Source organism: Sus scrofa, chromosome 17, assembly GCF_054392235.1.
Source record: "Sus scrofa isolate SSC_HxYL_T2T_F1_AM1 chromosome 17, Sscrofa_HxYL_maternal_Yorkshire_Landrace_v2.0, whole genome shotgun sequence".
In the NCBI taxonomy this organism is placed as follows: Eukaryota; Metazoa; Chordata; class Mammalia; order Artiodactyla; family Suidae; genus Sus; species Sus scrofa.
The window spans coordinates 29,833,313-29,853,955 of NC_139399.1; the positions used below are offsets into that span (position 1 = coordinate 29,833,313).

At 41.1% G+C, this 20,643-nt stretch overlaps 1 protein-coding gene across 4 annotated transcripts in view; it reads right to left on the reverse strand.

Moving 5' to 3' along the window:
• Positions 1–606: 606 nt before the first annotated feature.
• SEL1L2 (SEL1L2 adaptor subunit of ERAD E3 ubiquitin ligase) overlaps positions 607–20,643 on the reverse strand; it is a 115,581-nt gene continuing 95,544 nt past the window's right edge. For all 4 annotated transcript variants that reach the window (XM_085004511.1, XM_085004512.1, XM_085004510.1 and 1 more), the window contains 8 exons: positions 18,427–18,489; positions 17,784–17,871; positions 15,078–15,226; positions 13,776–13,941; positions 13,590–13,664; positions 9,450–9,622; positions 937–1,065; positions 607–808 (listed from right to left, as the gene is read on the reverse strand). In XM_085004511.1, coding sequence (XP_084860637.1) covers positions 689–808; positions 937–1,065; positions 9,450–9,622; positions 13,590–13,664; positions 13,776–13,941; positions 15,078–15,226; positions 17,784–17,871; positions 18,427–18,489 — 963 coding nt within the window. In that variant the 3' untranslated portion in view covers positions 607–688. The remainder of the gene's footprint in view (positions 809–936; positions 1,066–9,449; positions 9,623–13,589; positions 13,665–13,775; positions 13,942–15,077; positions 15,227–17,783; positions 17,872–18,426; positions 18,490–20,643) is intronic.

Sequence of the window (20,643 nt, forward strand, 5' to 3'; positions counted from 1 at the left end):
GTCCTAGGAGGCTGGTACCATCCCTCTCTCTGAGTGCTCCAATGGGGATTCCCCAGGGTCCATGAGGAAAGGAAGAGATGGACTTGCAAATGGTGTTGCTCACTATACAACCGCAGGGAGCTTTGAGAGGAGGCCCCCGTCAGGAGTCTACGTCGGTCGTCTGGCACAGCATGCCACGAGGAACTTTGCTCATTAGAGCTACAGTGTGATCATCAGCTCATCCCTATAAGACAAAGGCTCTGTTTGTAATTTTTGCCTTTATCAGATTCTGAGGGATCTGTGTTCTTGCCCTCCCTGCACTTCCCCTCCTCTCAACTTCACTATGTTTGTAGGAGCCAAGAAACCCATTAGTCCTCTCTAAAGGGGACAGGTTGTTATAACCACATGAAAATGGGTGGTCTTGATCCCTCACTCAGGACTTGATCACCAAGATGACATATTTGTAAGGAAATCTTAGTTGATTGGTCTCCAGCAACCCCTTCTCCTGCAACTGGTCATCTCAACTAGGCAGGAGGTCTGAAGTGGTTTCTCAGAGGATAGGTTCCAACCTTTGTCCATTTTCCATCACAGGCCTATCAGCAGGGAAATCAGCGGCTGACTCTTGAGTCTGACAGGGACATTTTTTATTGAATGATGATAACTTGAAGTGAACTGGTTCCCATGAGCAGGTCTTATTATGGTCCAAATCCTACCCGTAGCGATTTCTAAGCAAGAAGATCAGCACAGCAACAATTAGGCCAATCACAAATAAATCCCAGTATGGTCCAAGGGTGTTGTCCAGTTTCATCCATTTCCATCTCATTGTAAACTGTTGGCAAGGGACAATCTGTCAAAAATAAATCCGGGCCTCCCACTTCATTCAGAGCCATCATCTCCCTCCATCTCACCACCCAGGAGTTGCTCATTGGATTTGCGACTTACTTGCAAAAAACTTACATTAAAAAACAGGATATCTCGGAGCAAATGCACGGTTTCCAGTTTCATGAGGGCAAAGAACACAGGTATGTGAGCATCTGGACTTGTTTGAGCAGCCATATCATATAACCTCCTGGCCAGGTGAATGTCCTAGAAATAGAACAGCCCACGCTCATTAGGTGCAGATTCTTTAGGAATAATTAAATATCTTCGGTAGGTTGAACGCTCTTCCCTCCTCCCCCAGGATGTTCACACCCTAATCCTTAGAACCTGTTAATATGTTATGTTACAATGGCAAATTTTGCAAATGTAATTAAAGTTCCAAACCTTAAGACAAGGAGATGGTCCTGGATGACCTGGTGGACTCAGTGTAACCACATGGACTCTTGAACACTGAGTTTTCTCATAGAGCACAAGAGAAAGGCAGAGAGATGGGACAGAGGAGAAGTCAGAGATTTCAGGCATGGGAAGGACTCAACTTGCTGGTGCTGGAGGGGCCACATGGACAGGAGAAGGGATGTGAACAGCCAGCAAGCAAATGGGACCTTCAGTCCTATGAGCACAAGCAACTGAATTTCGGCAACAACCTGAATGAGCTTGAAAGCAGATTCTTCCCAGAACTCCCAGAAAGAAACACAGCCTTGATTTCAGCCTGTGAGACCCTACGCAGAGGAACAGGTCAAGCTCACCTAGATTTATCACCCGCAGAAACTGTGAGATAAATGTGTGTTGTTATAAGGCACTGAATTTGTGGTAAATTTTTTTTTTTTTTTTTTTTTGCCTAGGGGTCTAATCGGAGCTACAGCTGCCAGCCTATGCCACAGTCATAGCCACATCACATTCAAGCCGTGTCTGAAACCTACACCACAGCTCATGGCAACGCCAGATCCTTAACCCACTGAGCGAGGCCAGGTATTGAACCTGCAACCTCATGGTTTCTAGGTGGATTCGTTTCTGTTGTGCCACGACAGGAGCTCCAATTTGTGGTAATTTGTTAGAGCAGCCACAGAAAACCAATACAGTCTCCAAAACAGCTTCTTGGATATCACTGGACCAGATTTTAGGTATGATTCCAGTTAAAGGGGCAGGAGAACAGACACTAACAGTACAGTTCCCAAAGCAAGTAGCAATACAGATAGGGACAAGCATTTAAAATTCCTACTTTTCTTCATAGTACGTATCATGCCTGAAGTTATGGAATTTGTTTATTCATTGCCTGTTTTCAGATCCTTGAAGACTAGGGCTTGCACTGCCTGTTTACTCTGGAATTTCCAGTGCTTAAGAATTGCTGAGTGTATGTTAAGTCTTTGATGATACTTACAAAATGAGTGAATAGGAGTTCCCGTTGTGGCTCAGTGGGAAATGAATCTGACTAGGAACCATGAGGTTGCAGGTTCGATACCTGGCCTCCACTCAGTGGGTTAAGGATCGGTGTTGCCATGAGCTGTGGTGTAGTCAGCAGATGTGGCTAAGATCCCAAGTTGCTGTGGCTGTAGCTGCAGTGTAGGCTGGCAGCTATAGCTCCGATTAGACCCCTAGCCTGGGAACTTCCATATGCCCTAAAAATAAAAAAATAAAAATAAAATAAATAAAAAATAAAATGAGTAAATAAACTATTTTGGTTTACAGGCTGGAATTTTTTTTTCTTTCTCTGGTTGCACCTGCAGTATATGGAAGGGTCAAATTGGAGCTGCAGCTTTGGCCTATGCCACAGCCATGGCCTCACCAGATCTAAGGTGCATCCATGACCTATGCCTCAACTTTCAGCAGCAATGGCTCCTTAACCCACTGAGGGAGGCCAGGGATCAAATCCACATGTAGACCACATCAGGCCCTTAACCTGCGGAGCCACAACAAGAACTCCCTGAGGCTGGAATTTGATTCTATAAACGACACACTATATTTTTAGGAACTTTTTTCCCAATAGATTATGCCATGGTAGATTTAATTTTCACCTATTTATAGTTTGTATTCATTTGCTTTATATTTGCTTTGTTTTCCCAGAAAGAGTAACAACAAGGCTGAGTTGCTTTTAAAGTCTGAAGTGCCCTGGGCCAGTTCCAGAACTGTACTTTGCTTGGGTGCCTGTGGATTATTTTCAAAAAAAGAGGAAGAAGAGGGATTTTTCACAAATTGTGGTCATATCTGTCTGCCTTTCCTCTCCACTTCCCAGACCTCCATTACACAAGATTCTATAGTTGTGAATCCTTGAGATCCCTGCTAAACCCATTTCCTAGGTGGTGTCTTCTCTGCGCATTTCTTAATTTTTTCCAAAGCTCTGTGGACTGGTAAACTTATTTGTTTGAGAAAGAGAAATAATGCTTGCTTAAAATACTTAAAATCCAGGAGACTGTTCTGAACAACTCTTCCTGGCAACAGAGAAAATGAATGTTGTAAAATCTCTAATTTGTCTCTAATTCCAACAAATTCAGCGGGTGTTCATTTGAAGGCACCTGCAGAGTACAACAGTGGTGTCACCCCCCCGACCCCCCACGTGAAAGGCACGTTGACTTGAATGGGATGTTCAGGGAAAGGTAGCCTTTGGCAATATTTCAGGCACTCCATTCTTATTTGAAGCAAGCAATAGTTATTATTTCTTGAGGCACAAACATCACAATTCAGTCGCTTAGCTTATCATAAAAAATAGCAGAGAAGTACTGTTCAAGGTGGGATGAGCTCTTTCCTGGCTAAGGCGGCCTCACGATACGCAGTGCACATGGGGTGGGATGGGAAAGTCTGTCTTTAAAATTCCCGGAGAAAGAAACTCCTGAACCCTTCTGGATAATTAGGGCAACCTATATAAAAGAAAATTTTATTACTAGACTCTAGAAGAGACTCTTGTTCTCTGTTCCTAGTTAAAAAAAAAAAAACAAAAAACCACCAAATAGTTGACACAAAAAAATTTCCCTTTGATAAATAGTGCTTCGATGATGGCTAGCGTTCATTAAATAAGTCCATGGCACACCTACTCCATTTACATTTAACTTTTTTGTGGCACATTTGAGCTTACTTTGCTTTAAATTCAATGATTTAGGAGATTATGTAAGCCTATCTACAGACTTGTTAAATGTTCCTAACCAAAATGTCAGGTGCGCCAAAGTACTGCCCAGTGTTCACATGTGCAAAAGCTGCTTGTAACGCAAAGATCCAGAATTCTCCAGGAATAAAGTATATGGTTTATGAAAACTGCTCAATTACATGATGCAGGAGTTTTCCAGCCCTGAATCTTTGGGTGTCATCAAAAATTTCTTATACTGGGACAGAAGTGGTTTTTTTAAATAATTCATTCTTGTCTTCTTATTATAAGTATATATAAATTAGAGAAAACTTTGAAACTATAGAGGTGAAAAAATAAGGAAAAAAAAACACCTACAATCTCACTGTACAGCGGTAACTACTATTTCATATACATCCTTCCAGCATTCCAGCATTTATATATATATTCATATGTACATACTTTTAATTTAGGAATTTTTCACTCTGCATGACATTTTATCTACTGTTTTCTTAAGCTAACAATATACCATGTCCTAAGATATTCCTTTGGTCTATAATATTTTTATTTTTAATGGTTGCACAGTATTTAATAATAATGGCTAATAGTTATTAAATATTTATTGTGTGACAGTCGCCACTGTTGTTTATTTAAAACTCATGACAATTCTATAGAGCAGATAATATCTGTTTTAAAGATGAAGAAACTGAGGCACAGAGAAGTTAAGTCACTTACCCAAATTCATATGTCTTGTTAAGTGGCAGAACTGAGATTCCCAGATAGTCTGCTTCTAGCCTGCTCACTCAGCCACTAGGCCATAAAATCCTACGTGTGGTGGAATAGTATACTACCACACAATAGTTTATATACCTGTCCTCTATTTTGGAGTATTCTGGTTGTAGGGTTTTTTCTCTAACAAAGCTATACACACAAGGTTTTGGCACATTTCTGATTATTTCATTAGATAATAGATATTTATTTCAAGAAAGGTTATGAGCATTTCTAAAAGATGTATATTCTGTCCTGTTATACTTCTGAGAAGGCCATTTTAATCTCTAACTTTAACTTGGCCTTTCCAGAAAATAATTCTATTCTGGTATTTAAATCTTCAGCTCTAACACTCCATAGGTGGTCAGACCAGACAAATGAGAAATAAAAAATGCTTTGTGCCATAATTACTTTTACTTTTGACAGATTTATTTATAATTTATTCAGTACATGTGGTTTTGTCTTCCCTGCAGGATCCAAAAAATATGTTATCTAATGGCTCTAACTATATATATATTGAAAAATTCATTTCCAAAGGATAATTTCCTTTTACCTTTTGCGTTTTTTCGAATCTTTCATCTTAATTTAGATAGATTTTTTAATCGTTATCTTGAAACATACATGTTCTCTTCCATTTTAAAAAGAGGATCAGAACAAAACAAAAACAAAAACATAACAAAAAACAACGAAAAAAATAAAGAGTATCATATGTTTCTTAAACTCTATGTTAACAAAAACATTTTTGAACAGGACCTCCAGTACCAATTCCTCTGCCTGGATTGTTTCCTCTTTAACAAGTTGATAGTGTTTCACTTGTGTGTGCATATATGCTGTCATTTCAGGCTTTCACTACAGCTATGGGCATGTCTCTTCCACAGTAGACTATGAAATCTTTGAAAGGTGTCTTCTTGTATCCTCAGACCTACACACAGTGCTTCTTGACACAAAACAAGGACTTGATAAATATATGAGTAAATAATGAAGAAAAGCAACCTACCACGGTAGATTAGAAGCATATATCTTTTAAGTCTAGGATTTCATTGAAGAGTTCACAGAGGAGATGCTATTGGAACTATTCTTTGAAAAATGGATTGGTCTTCAATGGGCAAAACTGAAGATCATTCCAGCATATGGGATGATGAGACCTAAGATCATGAGGGTGCAGTTCAAGGTCTTGGGAGGAAAGGAAAAGTAGCTTAAAAGATAGTAAAAAAGAATGTATACGTGTATATGTAATTGGATCACCTTGCTGTACAGTAGAAAATTGACAGAACACTATAAACCAGCTATAATGGAAAAAATAAAAATCACTATAAAAAAAAGATATATAGGAAAAAAGTGGCATATCAGGTCATTATTATCAAGGTGGGTTAGGTCAAAGAGGGTTTTGAATGCCAGGGTAAGAAGTTTGGATTTCATTAGGCAATAGAAAACCAGTAAGATTCTTTTATTTTTGTGTTTGCTTACATTTGTGTGCAGGCATGTGTGTGCAAGTTTTGGGGGGAAGTAAGGTGGAGGGGCAACAGTATGTGAGTTGTACTTTATCAAGAATAACCTGATGGGGCTTTGTTAGCTACATTACGTGTTGACTAAAGTAATGCTAACATCTGCAGCAAATACTCCTCCAAATTTCAGTGGTTTAATACATTCAGCGATACAGTGTGTATATTCCTGGTTGGTGGTAAATTTTGTTTATTCTGCCATCCCCTAGAGCCTTTGAGAGATTCTCCACCTACTTCTTAGCTGCCTTGGCCCAGAAATGACTCTCTTTCCTATTACTTCCATTTCTTTGGTGAGCACTAGTCAAACGGATGTGAAGGGAGCTGGGAAGTATAGTCTCTGACCAGGAGACTCATTCCAGCAACAAGTCCTTTCTGTGCACTGGGAATTACAAATCTTTGGTGGATAGAGCTTTCGTCACCAGAGTTCAAGGCAGAACACTAGGAATGGGAGACCTGAGAAGCCATTACAACAAGCCATCACAACAAGTAGAAATTCTGGTCTGAGCCAGGATGAGAACAGAAGGAATGGGCAGAAGACGATGGCAACAGGTTTTTTTCATGGTGTAATTTCTGAAGTACTTCTGAACTAATTATAAATTGAGAAGGAGTTTCATAACAACCTGTGAGCTGAGCGCTTTTGTTTCTAAATCAGTTCAGGTCATCTCTCAGTTTCTCCTCAAGTATTATTTTGTGTCTCCAAAACAATGGTGTAGTCAGTCCTAGCCCACGGTTTAAGAAAGCTTAAGTCAGACATTGGGGAATGAGATGTTTCTCAGTGAAGCTGTTAGGATCATTCACCTACCTCACCCTGGTCCCTAAATCGGCTCCTAAAAACAGAGGAGAAAAATAACAACCCATACTTGTACATTGATTTTACCAAGAGTCAATGTTTGCCTTACTCCCTTCTTCCAGAGGGCTTAGTTCCAGAGTTTACCAAAATCTTTTCTGATTCTCAGAGAAATCCTGGCAATGATGTTGGGCTCATCTTTCCTACTGGTTTGCATGAGTTTCAACTACTAAAGAGGATTGTGGAGAGCCTGGCTGAAGGAATCTGGATGACTTGGGTGCTGTGAAAGCCTATTCTCCTAATTGCTTTGCTTTCATTAACCATCCCTGGAACAAGCTTTGGGCTTTTAATTATCAGCATATTCACTTTAAAAATTAGAAAAAGGTGCTATTTTCTCATTAATTTGACTATGAGATAGCAAGATGAAAAAACCTGGCCCCTGGGTACTCGGTTATTATTTTACTAATTGCTAAACAAAAGAAATTAATAAAGACAAAGAGCAATGGCCCCTCATTAACTAAAACTAAAATTCTCATGTCCAGGTCTTTCTCTCTCTCTCTTTCTTTCTCTTTTTAATGTAGAGACTTTCTGTAGGGAAAAATATACCTGTGACCGAGAGACTGATCAAAATGAACTACCCAAGATTTAACAAGAACCCTGATGGAAAAGAACAGAAATGTGCCTAGAGAGAAACTTCAAAGTGTTTTCCAAATGTATGAAATAGATGCCTCAGCAATTGCTATTTGACATGGAGAAGAAAGGGTCCAGGAGGGAGCCCAGCAGTGACTCCACAGAGGAAAACGGAAGCCCTGACAGGTGGGCCACCTGTTGGCAGGCATTGTCCAGGTGGTCGGCCCTGTGCTCTCCCCTCCCTGCTCCTGGGGTATCAAGGCTAAATGGCCTCACTGTGGTGAGGACAGGAGCTGTCCAGGGACCCAGTCCTTCTTGAATCAAAGGGGGGCAGAAGAGCAAATTTGATTTAACCCAAGGGGTGCAGTCACTTTTATCCTTTATATAGACAATACTCCTCTCACCAATATGGTTATGTTTTACATGGGAAATGAACAAATCTTTAATCCTATTGAAGCCTTACTTAGCAATCACTCAAATTCTCTTCTGATCTAAATAACAGTCCTTCCACACACTGCTTCACTACAAAGCCCTTTCACAAAGGCTTATTCGTTTTAGCCTCAAGGCCTGGGGCAGGACTTGTATCACTGTTCTGTTCCACAGAGGTGGACGATGGTGGAGCGGTCATGACTAAATAACATTCAAAAAACCATCCATTTCAGCTATTCGGTCCAGCCTCCCACCTCCTCCCCACCCCAATTTTATAAACACAGGAAGCTTGCACCCTCCAGGAATGGGAAAAAGAGACTGCATTTGGATTTGAGATTCTTTTCACTGCTTAGTCTGCAGGGATGATGAAAAGTGATCAAAAGGAAGGCTCGGATCTCTGCTGCTGAGTTTTCAGCTCCTGAATAAGAAGCCCTTGCTGCAGTGTGCACACAAGCAATAGTCAGTTAGGAAATTCCCTACCAATACCAATAATTCTCAGTTACTAGCACAACTGGAAGGAAAAAGAGAGCATAGGAAATTCAGTAATGCAGGGCCCACTCTCCACCAGAACATGGCGTCAGACAGGTCTGGGTTCAAATTCTGGCTCCACCCCCCAGTGGCTTTGCAAATTCAGCCCTATGACATCACCTCTCCACCCTGGGGTTTCCTGATGCACACAAGGAGGACAATGACAGGGTGCATCTCCTGGAGTGGCTGTGTGATTTAAATGACATGGTATACATAATACACCAACACCTGGCTATTATTATCACTATTGAGATTTAATACACCTTTCTCACCCTGTCAGACCTCAATGCCATCTTTTGCCTTAATTACACTTACTGCCTAAAGGATTTATCCAATATCACCTTGTGGTGTTAGCTCTTTTCTTAATGACTATGCCCTGTCTCCTCAAGTCAAGTGTAGTCTTTGAAGGATGGAGACCTATTTTCTTGGGCCTCTCTAGAGCACTCATCACTGTGTCATGTACACAGTTGGGTGTTCAAGAGAAATTTCTGAATTAATGCCACCTTGTTATCGAGCTCTGAAGTCATTCCCACTTTTTCCTTACTACTGAGAGCTTGAGAGTCAATGAAAATTTTAATGGAAAAAGGCCTGGAGGTGGAAGGGAGTGGGGGCAGGAAAACAACACTGAATTTATTATGAATCAAATTGGCCAAGACTGGGTTTATTCCACTCATTAGTTATGTCCTTGGGGGTCATGGAGAAAATAAATTCTACCCCATAGAGTTTATATTAGGCTACGTAGCATGTGTTGGCATGTGGGAGGGACTCAGCAAGTGTTCGGTCTTTTCCTTCTTTTCTCTACATTGATGACATCAATGAAATGCAAAACATTTATAAGTTTTTCCCTCCTGTATAGCTGCCATTACTAGGTTTGCATTATTACCAGTATAATTACCTTTGCGATACCCAAACCATGTTCATACATATAGGCCAGATTGAACATGGCTTGTGCACTCTGGTATTTGTCAGCTGCGATGCTGTAATGTGTGGCTGCTGTTTGATAGTCTTTCTTAGTCCCGTAGCCATAGTAATGGTAATCTCCGATTTTCACTCTAGCGAATGCATTGCCTAATAGAAATATTAGAACAAGAAAAATATCTCAAATTATTCATGTGTAGTTCCCAGTAATTCAACCTAATAATACTCAATATAAAAAAAGAAGAAGAAAACCACTCATAATCCCAGAATCAAGATGAGATATGATTTAGGGATTTAAAACACAATGCTAACTGTCTTCACTGAGGGGTAACTCCCGTGGTATAGTACAAATATCCTTAATATTTTTATCTTTTTTTAATGGCCACACTCACAGTACATGGAAGTTCCTAGGCCATGGTGAATCCTAGCCGCAGCTGCAACCTATGCCACAGCTGTGCCTATACTGGATACTTTACTGAACTGTCTGGGGCCAGTGATCAAACTCACATCACTGCAGCAACCCAAGCTGCTGCGGTTGGGCTCTTAACCCACTGCTCCACAGTGGGAACACTCAAATGTCCTTAAAGAATAAAAAAGTAGTAATTTTACCTTTTAAATTCATTTTTTTAAGGTAGGTCAACTCTTGGGAAACTGGATCCCACCCCTCCTTTTCTCAGACTTCACTCCTGAAACTCTACTCTCCTGTGTCACCAGTTTCTCCCCCTTTTCTGGTCCCATCAGTCACCCAAACACACTGTAGTATCATCTATGAACAAAAGCAAACCCTTTATCCCATTTCTTTATCCCATGGCATCTCCCTGTAACTTCTTCCCATTGCTCTCTCATGTCACACTCAGCCTTTTCAAAAGTGTCTTCTACAATGACTGCAAAGCTTCACCTCTCACATACTCTTTAACCCATTCCAGTCTGGCTTCTGCCTCCTTCTCCTTGGAATGGCTGCTTTCAAGGTGGTTGATGACTTCCATGCAACCAAATCCCTTGGCCACGTCCCTGTCCTATCTCACTGGACCTCTAAGCTGGACTGGACTCCCTGGAGCTATCTGCACAAGCACTTTCTTCTCTTGACTTCTCTCAGGCCTCTCCTTTTCTTCTATCTTTCCCTCCCTTCCTTCCCCCCTCCCTTCCTTCCTTTCTTTTGTCTTTTTAGGGCTGCACCTGTGGCATATGGAAGTCCCCAGCCTAAGGGTCAAACGGGAGCCACAACCACCAGCCTACGCCACAGCCACAGCACTGCCAGATCAGAGCAGAGTCTATGATCAACACCACAGCTCGAGGCAATGCTGGATCCTTAACGCACTGAGCAAGGCCAGGGATCGAACCCTCATCCTCATTTCCATATTCTCACTGCAAATGCTGTTTCCCTCTCAGAGCCTTCTCTGACTACCTTGTTAGACTATACATCAGTAGTTATCCTTCCCATCTGCATGTTTTATTTCCTCACAGCAATATCACTGTTATGTATTTACTAGTTTATTCTCTCTCTCTCATGAGAGAGAACTTTGAGGCTCTTAATCATTGGCATTGCCCCAGAACTGGAATTACACTTGATAAATATTTATGGAATGAATGGATAGGCATTGTAGGGAACTTTTAGGAAATGCTTTCCCCAGATGTTGTCTTTTATTATTTATTTATTTATTTATTTTGTCTTTTGTCTTTTTAGGGCCACACCCACTGCATATGGAGGTTCCCAGGCTAGGGGTTGAATCGGAGCTGTTGCTACTGGCCTATACCAGAGCCACAGCAACGTCAGATCTGAGCCGCATCTGCAAACTACACCACAGCTCATGGCAACACCGAAGCTTTAACCCACTGAGTGAGGCAAGGGATCGAACCCACAACCTCATGGTTCCTAGTTGGATTCGTTTCCACTGCTCCACGACGGGAACTCTGCCAGATGTTAAGTCTTTTAAAATCTTCATTTCCAACAAATACAAAAATATTCAGGAGTAGAAAAAAATTCATGTGACTTTTTAAGATATGGGTCTTCAGTCTTTTGAAGGCCATTTAGGGATGACCTCTAAGGGTCTCTTTGGGCTCCATGTTTTCATTCACTAGGACAATGCTGGTTGAAAAGATTAGGGACTGCTCATGTTGGCCATCTCCTTCAGCTGTTCAGCACAGTCTAGGCTTACTTGGAAAAGGAGAAGGTACCCCATGTAGTGTGGTCTGATGTGTATCATTAAGGGCTATAGGACTCCTGCCAAGTGTTTCTCCCCATTTGGACTAATGCAAAGCCTAAAATTATTCAAAATTGATTCCTTTGGGTTCTGAAGTTCTTTTTATCTTCTGTAATCCTTTCTTAAAATGTAATAACGCCATGAGACATCTTTAGCTTTCTCCAAGTAGAAAAAATGTCATAACATTCTTAAGCTGCCAAAGACATTAGTAATCAGGGTTTACTTCCCAGGTTCTTCAAAATGTAAAGTTAGTATGGGGGCAAGACCTTATAGAAATGATGCCCAGGATAGGAGTCTGAGTGGTCTAGAGAGGCAAGAGACTCTTGGAGCTCTAAGGAGAAACCCACTCCATCTCTAATTTTGCCCAAAGCTGCCTTCCTTTGACCTCAAGTTTCCATCTGCACCATAACCACAGAGGAACAGGACTCTGTGCATTTTTGAGCTTTAAGAGCAGTAAGCAGGACCCCTGAGGTCTCCAAGAATGAAAGGTCATGAACAGGCAGATTCTCCGGAGGATTCATCTCCACCTTAAATAGGGGACTCACAGGGGTTATATGGCAATCCTGACTGGCTCCCAAGGATCAGTTTCCCAGCCCCAGGGTAGTGGCTGAGTCCTGATGGTTTGATATCCTCCTCACCAAAAGCACTGCCAGTGACTGACTGGAAACTGAACTTTCATCACCAGATTTCTTAACCTTAGGTGAGCCACTCAGCAGCCACATCTTTGGGGACACTCATGCTTGACCTCTTTGGTGACACATGATTATTTTTAGTGGTCTGACATTTTTATATTGGTGAGCTCCGTTTAATATTAATATGCTCTTGTTCTGAATGTCTCCTTTCTTTGGTGCAACTTCCACAGCGTTTCCTGGCTTGAAAAAAAATTGTATTTGTTACAATTGAGCTGATTTGCTGTAACTAAGAGCTTGCTGGTGTTGTTTCCTCACTCCAAACAGGACTTTATTGCATTTTAGAAAACATGGACTTCTCTTTTTTTAGGGAATGTCTCACTAAAATCACACGACTGGCTTGCTGCTGCATTGCCAGCTTGGCTGGATCTGAGAAGGCACCACTGTGACTTTTTCTTCTGCCTCATTTAGCATCAGCTGAGATTTTTTTTTTTTAAGTCCCATTCACTTCTTGTAGAAAAGGGATGATTCGGGTCTTAGCATGAGATAATTTTAAGAAATTTAATTGGAAGTAAAATTGCTCGTACTGCAAGAGAGTTCCTCACATATCCAATGCCAATAGTGACAGCTTTGCAGGATCTCTCTGCTTTTAGTAATATCTCTTAAGGAAAGAATGGAATGAAGCAAATGCCACCTGCCACTTCTTTCCCAACAGCACTGTCTTACATTCCTTATCACATGTGATCCCTACATCAGAACATTGGAACTCCAGGAAAAGGGAGAGGATCTTGCTAATTAATTTTTCCCCCCTGATGCTACTATGGTTATAATAAAGATCTGGTTTGTGATCATCCTCATTGAGATATTTTAAAAGAAAAATCAAACAAGTCTTAGATCCGTAAGTAATTTTCCCTACAAACTCACTGAAATATAGGTCATATCTTTGATAAGTTCAAAAAACACCCAGCAAATGAGAGATGGAGGCCAGACCAAGGAAACTGATTTTTTTTGAGTAAAACTGTCATGTTTCAAACAACTGTTCTGGTGCCATGGAGACAGCCATAGAAAAATTCCTATGGTTTGCTAAACTGGGGACCTTGAGAATAATAAAAGAAATTCCTGGAAATGACCTCTAACTGAAAACTGGCCCTAACATCAGTACGGTTTGAGATACCATCTACCAGATATTCTGCACCTTTCTATGTGCCCAAGAATTTAGCTGGAGCAAATCAGATGAATAATAATGGACAGGGCCAGGTAGAGCTCATTTTTATCTAAGTTCTATACCTTGAATAGCAGCTCGATTCCACAGGAGAAGTGCCATTGGGTACATCTTCTCTTTTTCAAGAATTTTAGCCTTTTCTAAAAAAAAAGAGAGAGAGAGACATCCCATTAGAAAGGCTTAACCCTGTAGTAAAGTCATATATGCATATGTATGATTGGGGAATTGCAGAGAATTTTAACTTATCTTACTAGATTCCAAAATGAATGCTGAATTGCTTTGAGCTACTTCATACCCCATTTCTGCAAGTAGTGCATATTGAACAAGAGAAGAATCTATATCACCATCCTTATAGGCAAAGTATGCTGACAGGAATTTCTCAGCCCAGTGGCCTAGTTCACAGACGCCTTTATAAAGCTGTATATGGGAAGAGAAATCAAGTGGACTAGTTAGTCAATACACTTCATCTCAGGCAAATGATAAATGACATCAATCTTCAGTTCCTGCTGGTTGGTCAGGCAAGGATTTCAGGTCTAAAGCATGGCATTTGAAAATTATTTAGAGTAAGGAGTTAAAACCTTTCATAGGCACAAAGATTACAAGTGTGTACTTTTCTGTCTTAAACTTCCTGGGGCTTATTTTAAATCTGCGAAATGCACTCGTCTGACTTGGAGGCTATTTGACAGGACAAAAATGTATCAAATTCTGTTTTTTTTAAAAAAGGTCTTTCTGGGCACTGCTGCCCTGCAAGGGTAAGTTATAAGGCTGCAGCTGATGTGGAAAAGAGAGAATGAAGGGAAGACAGTGCCTGAGGGTGTAGGTGACATAATGGTGAGGGAGGTGTGCAGAGCTCTGTGGGGACAACTGTCACCTTAGCTGAATAGCCCTTATGTAACCAAAAGAGGTTAACTATACATAATTCATTAGGAAGTTGGCAAAGGAGCAAATCTAAAGATAGATTATTAGCTGGCAGCTTTTGAAATGAGCTTCAAAGGGGCCAGATCGCAACATGGAGGTATTTATATTGGCTCAGCGGATGTGTTTCATAAATCAATGAAGGACATTAAGGTCCTAAAAGCATTCTTTTGAAAAGTGCATCACTGTCCCAGGCTGAAAGAAGTCACTTTCTCAGTTGTCATCCAAATCATCAAAAAAAAAAAAAAAAAAAAACCTAAGGATGTTGCTCTCTAGAAGGAAGTAGGTTACATTTTCCAGGCTAAATCCAGCCTCTCATTTCCCAGTCCTGCTAGAAATGCCTAGTTGTCCTGGGGATTTGATAGCAGGCTGAAACAGGGCTCCGTAACTGAATTCAGAGGCAAGCTCTGAACTTGATGAAAAGCCAAATGTAAGACAGGAGGGGGTCGATTCTCTCCCTCCCTTTCCCAGTCTGAGTTGCATCACTGCTTTTCCTTTCTGGCAAATGTAGGTGCTCACATCATCAGCAGGAAGAAACAAGATAATATCCATAAAATCAAAGGCACCAAAATTGAAGGGCAGTAGCACCACTTCTGTGTGAAAAATGAAAAGCACTTCAGAAACAGCCCATTATTTACCTCCACAGCAGTTCTGCATGATCTTAACACTCCTGTTCCTGTGGCGTACATCTCGGCCAGGTAATAAATGGCGAGGGGCTGCCCACTCTGAGATGCCAAGTAAAAATATTTGAAGGCAAGTTTATAATCCTTCCATACTCCAGAGCCAGCTGAAAATTAAAATTATTTTGAGTCACCCCTTATTTATATTATTTTTTACATTATAATCTATGGATGTAATGGTCATAGTGATGCCTGCTACTTTAAATAGGATGAGAAAAGCCAGTGGAAAGTCCAGCTACTCTAGATCCACTATTTGGGGGGAGAAAAAGCTGACTTAGTAAGACTATATGGAAATGTATGTTCATGGCCCCTTTTCTCATGAAAACATCTCCTCAATATGGTGTAACTAAAGTTCATGAAAAGAAGACCAAGTGGCAGTCTCTGAGGACCAGAAGCCCCCTGCCCCCCAATGATGTGTCTCACCATCCCCATCATCCTCCCACACCAGGAGACCATAGCTCTTCCCAGCCAGAGCCATGGCATTTGAAGCAGGCAAATCCTAGCTCCAGGAGGCCAGCGCAGACTCAACTCATGCTTGGGGCCAGGAGAGGCTTTTGGAACTAGGGTGGAGGATCAGCTGCTCCCAGCAGTTGGAGTTCTTGTCTTGGCTCTTGATTACTCCTTTTGTGACTTGGGCACCCATAGGCACTTCATTTGCACAAGGAGGGGCTTTCCCTAGGTGGTTCTTAAATTTCCTTCCAGCTCTAACATTACTTAGCCTTTAGATGGAGTGTCATGTTGCTGCTAAGAGCCGCTGAGAGCAAACTCACTTGGGTTTGAGTCTCAGCTCTACTAAATATGTGATCTTGTGAGAGATGTTTGCCCTTGAGAGGTGGCTCAGTTTGCGCATCTATACACTGTGGGATCCCACTAGATGTGTTGAGAGGACTAAAGGAGTAAATACATATAAAGACTTAAATATTACCCATAACTATTACTCTTATTCTAGAAGTGTGAGGAACTTGAAAGATCCTAGGCCTGGAATTTGGAATAAACTGAAAGAAGAAGGCCATCTTAGGCAACCTCCCAAGACAGTACAGAAGAGGCCAACAGGCCCTCTATCTGGGCTACTGTGGAAAACGTCAGTTGATCTCTTGGCCAGATCTGAGGTTTTTTGTTTTTTGTTTTTGGTCACACGCATGGCATATGGAAGTCCCCAGGCCAGGGATGAATCTGAGTGGCATCTGTGACCTACCCGGATTGGGATCAAACTGGCAATGTCCCAGAGACAAGCCAGATCATTAACCCACTGCACCGCCACAGGAACTCTGCCAGATCTGACTTCATGATGACGTGCTCTGCTGCTGCCCTTGCTCCACCTCTGAAAGGGAGGAACTTAGCAGGGATACTTCGGTATGTTCAGATCTCCTGGTAATGTGCCACTCTCTTTTTCTCTCAGTCACCACAGAGATCATTACAGACCTTCATGGAGTTCTGAGACTTCCTACCCCAATCACTTTACCTTTGCTCTCGGAAGGTAATGTTGTACCTCTGAGCTCATGGAGGTAACCCTCATATTATCTTTCTTCACTTGCCTCTCGTCCCAGATTTACAACAGCACCATCTATTCCACCATTTCTCCAGTCTTTGAGGGTGAAAAATCTCTCCATTTTATCAAGGCTGATGAGGGCCCCGCCTACTTGGACCTGATCATATATGTTCAGATTTGCCACGGGTCCGATAAGGTCAGAAATGCCACCCATATTTTCCCAGAACCTCTTCATCCATGATCTCATCTTCCCCATGATATATTAACTGCTCCTACTGGTTGGTTCTTTTTTTTTTTTTTTTTTTCCTGCCAAAAATTATGCTCAGGTCTCTCACCACCTAAAAAAGAACTCCCTCTTGATTCTCAGTCCCCTTCATGCTACTGTTCCATCTCTCTCCTCCATTTAAAGGTATACCACTTCCATGAGTATTTTTGCTCATCCACTTCCTCACCTTCGATTTACACCTCAACCTATTGTATCTGGCTTCCATCCCAACCAGCTCAATGACCTCACAGACATTCTCTTTTTTGATAAGTCCAATGGATACTTGGCCTTTTCCTGCTTTTTTTTTTTTTTTAAATGAGAACTGGGCTTCTCAGTGAATTTCAGAGGGGTGCTCATTCATTTACTCCTTCTTGAAAGTTCTCTACCCTCTCCTCTTTAAGATCACCTCTTCCTCACCCCATTCCCCTGACCATGCCTTTTCAGTCTTCTTGTGACCACTCTTTCTCTGCCTATTTTTTCAATATGGCACCAGGGATCACCAAATTTCTCACCATGGTCCAATCCTCCTTCCTCTCATACTCTCTCTCCTTTTCCTTTGCAAACTCAGCTGCTCTTAACTAATGCCTGTATGTTCATGCCACCGAAATCTTTATCTCCAAGTTTGACCTTTCTTGTGAGTTTCATCCTTGCTGCTGGGCATGTGTACTGGAGATCCCAAGGCACCTCAAACTTAACCTCTTCAAAGGTGAACTTTCTGATTGCATCCCCTCGCCTTCTCCCCCAACTGGTGTCTTTTTCCTTCTGACTTCTTCAAATTCTTCTTCGAATTGCAGCCTGAATGTTCTATCTAAACCACTCACACCAACCTGTTGATTTGTGTTTAAAAAAGGAGCAGACTTAATTATGCATTTGTCATTCTAAGTAAAGCAGCCATATGTGTAGCACTTACAGTAGTACATAAAGCCTAACTGAAACTGTGCGTTTGGCCATCCTTTCTCTGCAGCTTTCTGAAAGTATTTAAGGGCTTCTGCATAATTCTGCAAGATAATTACACTTTGTTACTCAAATGCACACGCATAACTCCATGGTAACAATTGCTTTCCACTTATTTTAAGAGTACAGTTGGTGCCCTATGTAATTTAGGCTAATTAAAGTAGTATCAGAAACATTATACATTTTATTTCATTATTAGCTTCTATTAGGAAATAATTATCTCATTTTCATTGTAAATCATGTCTTTTCCTACACTGACAGTAGGTTTTGTTAGATATTAGAGGAAGGTCACTCAAAAGACAGAGGTGAAAATAAGAAGATAAATTTCTCTATCAAAAAATCCTCATGGTTGGATGATTTCTAAGGTTACTTAGAATCTATGATTCTAAGATATAATTAGGGTTGTTTTTCTTGTCACAAGCTTGTTCTATGTCTCGGCAGATATTCCACTGGATTATTTTATTCTTTTTTATCAGGTATGATAGCTTGTCAAATCAGGTAACAGAGATTAACTCCTTTAAATTAACCAACAACCATGAATTTCACCTTAACAAATTGCTAAAGACATGTTGAAAAGATAATGAAATTATTTAACTTACCACAGGAACTCCTTTTCCATAAAAATAAAGAAGACCGAGCCCGTGAAGGCCAATTGCATTGCCCTAGAACAGGTTTAAAAATCCAAGTCAAGCCTCAGAGAATTCACAATAAGGAAAATTATTGCAAAATCATTCACAGTATTTGAAATGCACCCAGTGGGAGATGAATTAAAGCAGGTTAATCAGGCAATTGGCAAGTGATTCGGACCCTCTCTAGTTTCTCCTTTCATACTTTCATAACCTCTAACTAGAAATGAAAAGAGGGAAATGAGAGTCAAAGCTTTCCTCTAGTCTTTTATTCAGTATTTATTTAGTGCTTGCTTTGTGTGTGACTCTGAAATAGCCACTGAGAAGAGGTAGAAGGTGAAAGTCAAAAGATGAATAAACTGTGATCTCTGCCTTATAGGCTTCTGACCCACTAGGCAGGACCTTTGAATCATGATAAATGTTCTAAGTCCTCCGGTAGTAACAGAAGGATGGTGTTGTGGGTGCCTAGAAGAGGGACACTCAACTGCCTGGTAGAGGCTGGGGACTGAGCAGATTGAATTGTCAGAGGTGGTTTCAACACAGACATTCTAGCTGAGTCTTAAAGGATATATAGGAGTTTTTCAGAAGGGAGAAGTCTATCTAGACACTTATTCCCTGCTTTGGTCAAAAAAGATTGACAGAAATGGCCAAATAACATTTTACAGGCTCTGTCAATTTCAATATAGCTGTTATAGATGGTAAAGCACTGTTGGCATATATTTCTACATTCAAATTTTACTGCTTATCAGAGTTCCTGTTGTGGATCAGTGGTAATGAATCTGACTAGGATCCATGAGGATACTAGGCTAACCCTGGCCTCGCTCAGTGGGTTAAAGGATCCAGCACTGCTGTGAGCTGTGGTGTAGGTCACAGATGTGGCTGTGGTTGTGGTAGGCTGGCAGCCACAGCTCCAGTTTGACCCCTAGCCAGAGAATTTCCATATGCTCCAGGTGTGGCCCTAAACAAAGTAAAAAACAAACAAACAATTGCAGCTTATGACATCACCAATTTTTTCTTTTTCACTTAATACTAAATTGATAACTGTTTCTTTTTCTGATTAGTATTCTAAATAGTCTAGGGAAGCAGAGTTCCCCTTGTGGCGCAGCAGAAAGGAATTCGACTGTGAACCATGAGGTTTCAGGTTCAATCCCTGGCCTCACTCAGTAGGTTAAGGATCCAGCATTGCTGGGAGCTGTGGTGTAGGTCACAGACACGGCTTAGATCTGGTGTTGCTTTAGCTCTGGCTGGCAGCTATAGCTCTGGTTAGACCCCTAGCCTGGTAACCTCCATGTGCTATGGGTGCAACCCTAAAAAGACAAAAGACAAAAAAAAAAAAAATTGTCTAGGGAAGGGAGTGTTTAGCACACTTAGTATTTAACATGTGCAAATATATTGATATTTAGCATATCGATCCTGGATGAAGAGTGAACCTTGAAAATGACTATCTCAACCAGGAAACTCACTTTCCTTTTATCTCCCATCACACATTTCACCCTCTAGTGACTAAGGAGCCATGTTTGGCCACTTGGTTTTCATTCAGCAGTAGGACTGTTCTTACAGGTTTATAGTCTTTTCTCAGGAACTTAGGTTCTGATTGAAGATTCTCCAAATATCTTTTTACCAACTAAATGTATTTATTTGTAATTATTTTTAATAATTTAACAATTGAAACATAATTATTGCAGATGCTGCCAGAGTACTACTCAGTGATACAGGAGCAGCACATAACTAGAGAAAGCTTAGTTCAAAAACAAGTTCAAGACTCCAAAGTTTGAGCCTAAGCGTATCAAAGGGCTAGCTATTGTAAGAATTCTTGAGGACTGCCCACCTATATTTAAAACAGGTGGTATATATTTAGTCCCTTCTTCCCTCTCCTCTTCTGATTACATCTACCTGTGATCTCAAGAGTTTTGGGATAGTTCGCTCTGTGGGTAATGAGGCCTGGTGTGATTGAGGTAGTTAAGTCTAGTGACTCTATGTCCTTTTAACTATCCTCATTTTGATGTTGAGAAAAATGAGAGGGAAGGGAATTGAGAGTAGAAGAGAAAAGGAGGGGAATGGTTAAAACACTGAGGATAAATTATTTTCTCTAAGAGAATCCCTGAGAAACCAGGGGCTCATTGGGTGACTCACCAACTGCTTAAGGCCCAGAGTACCTGTTTAGAGTGTTCAGGTCAGGAGTGGCCAACT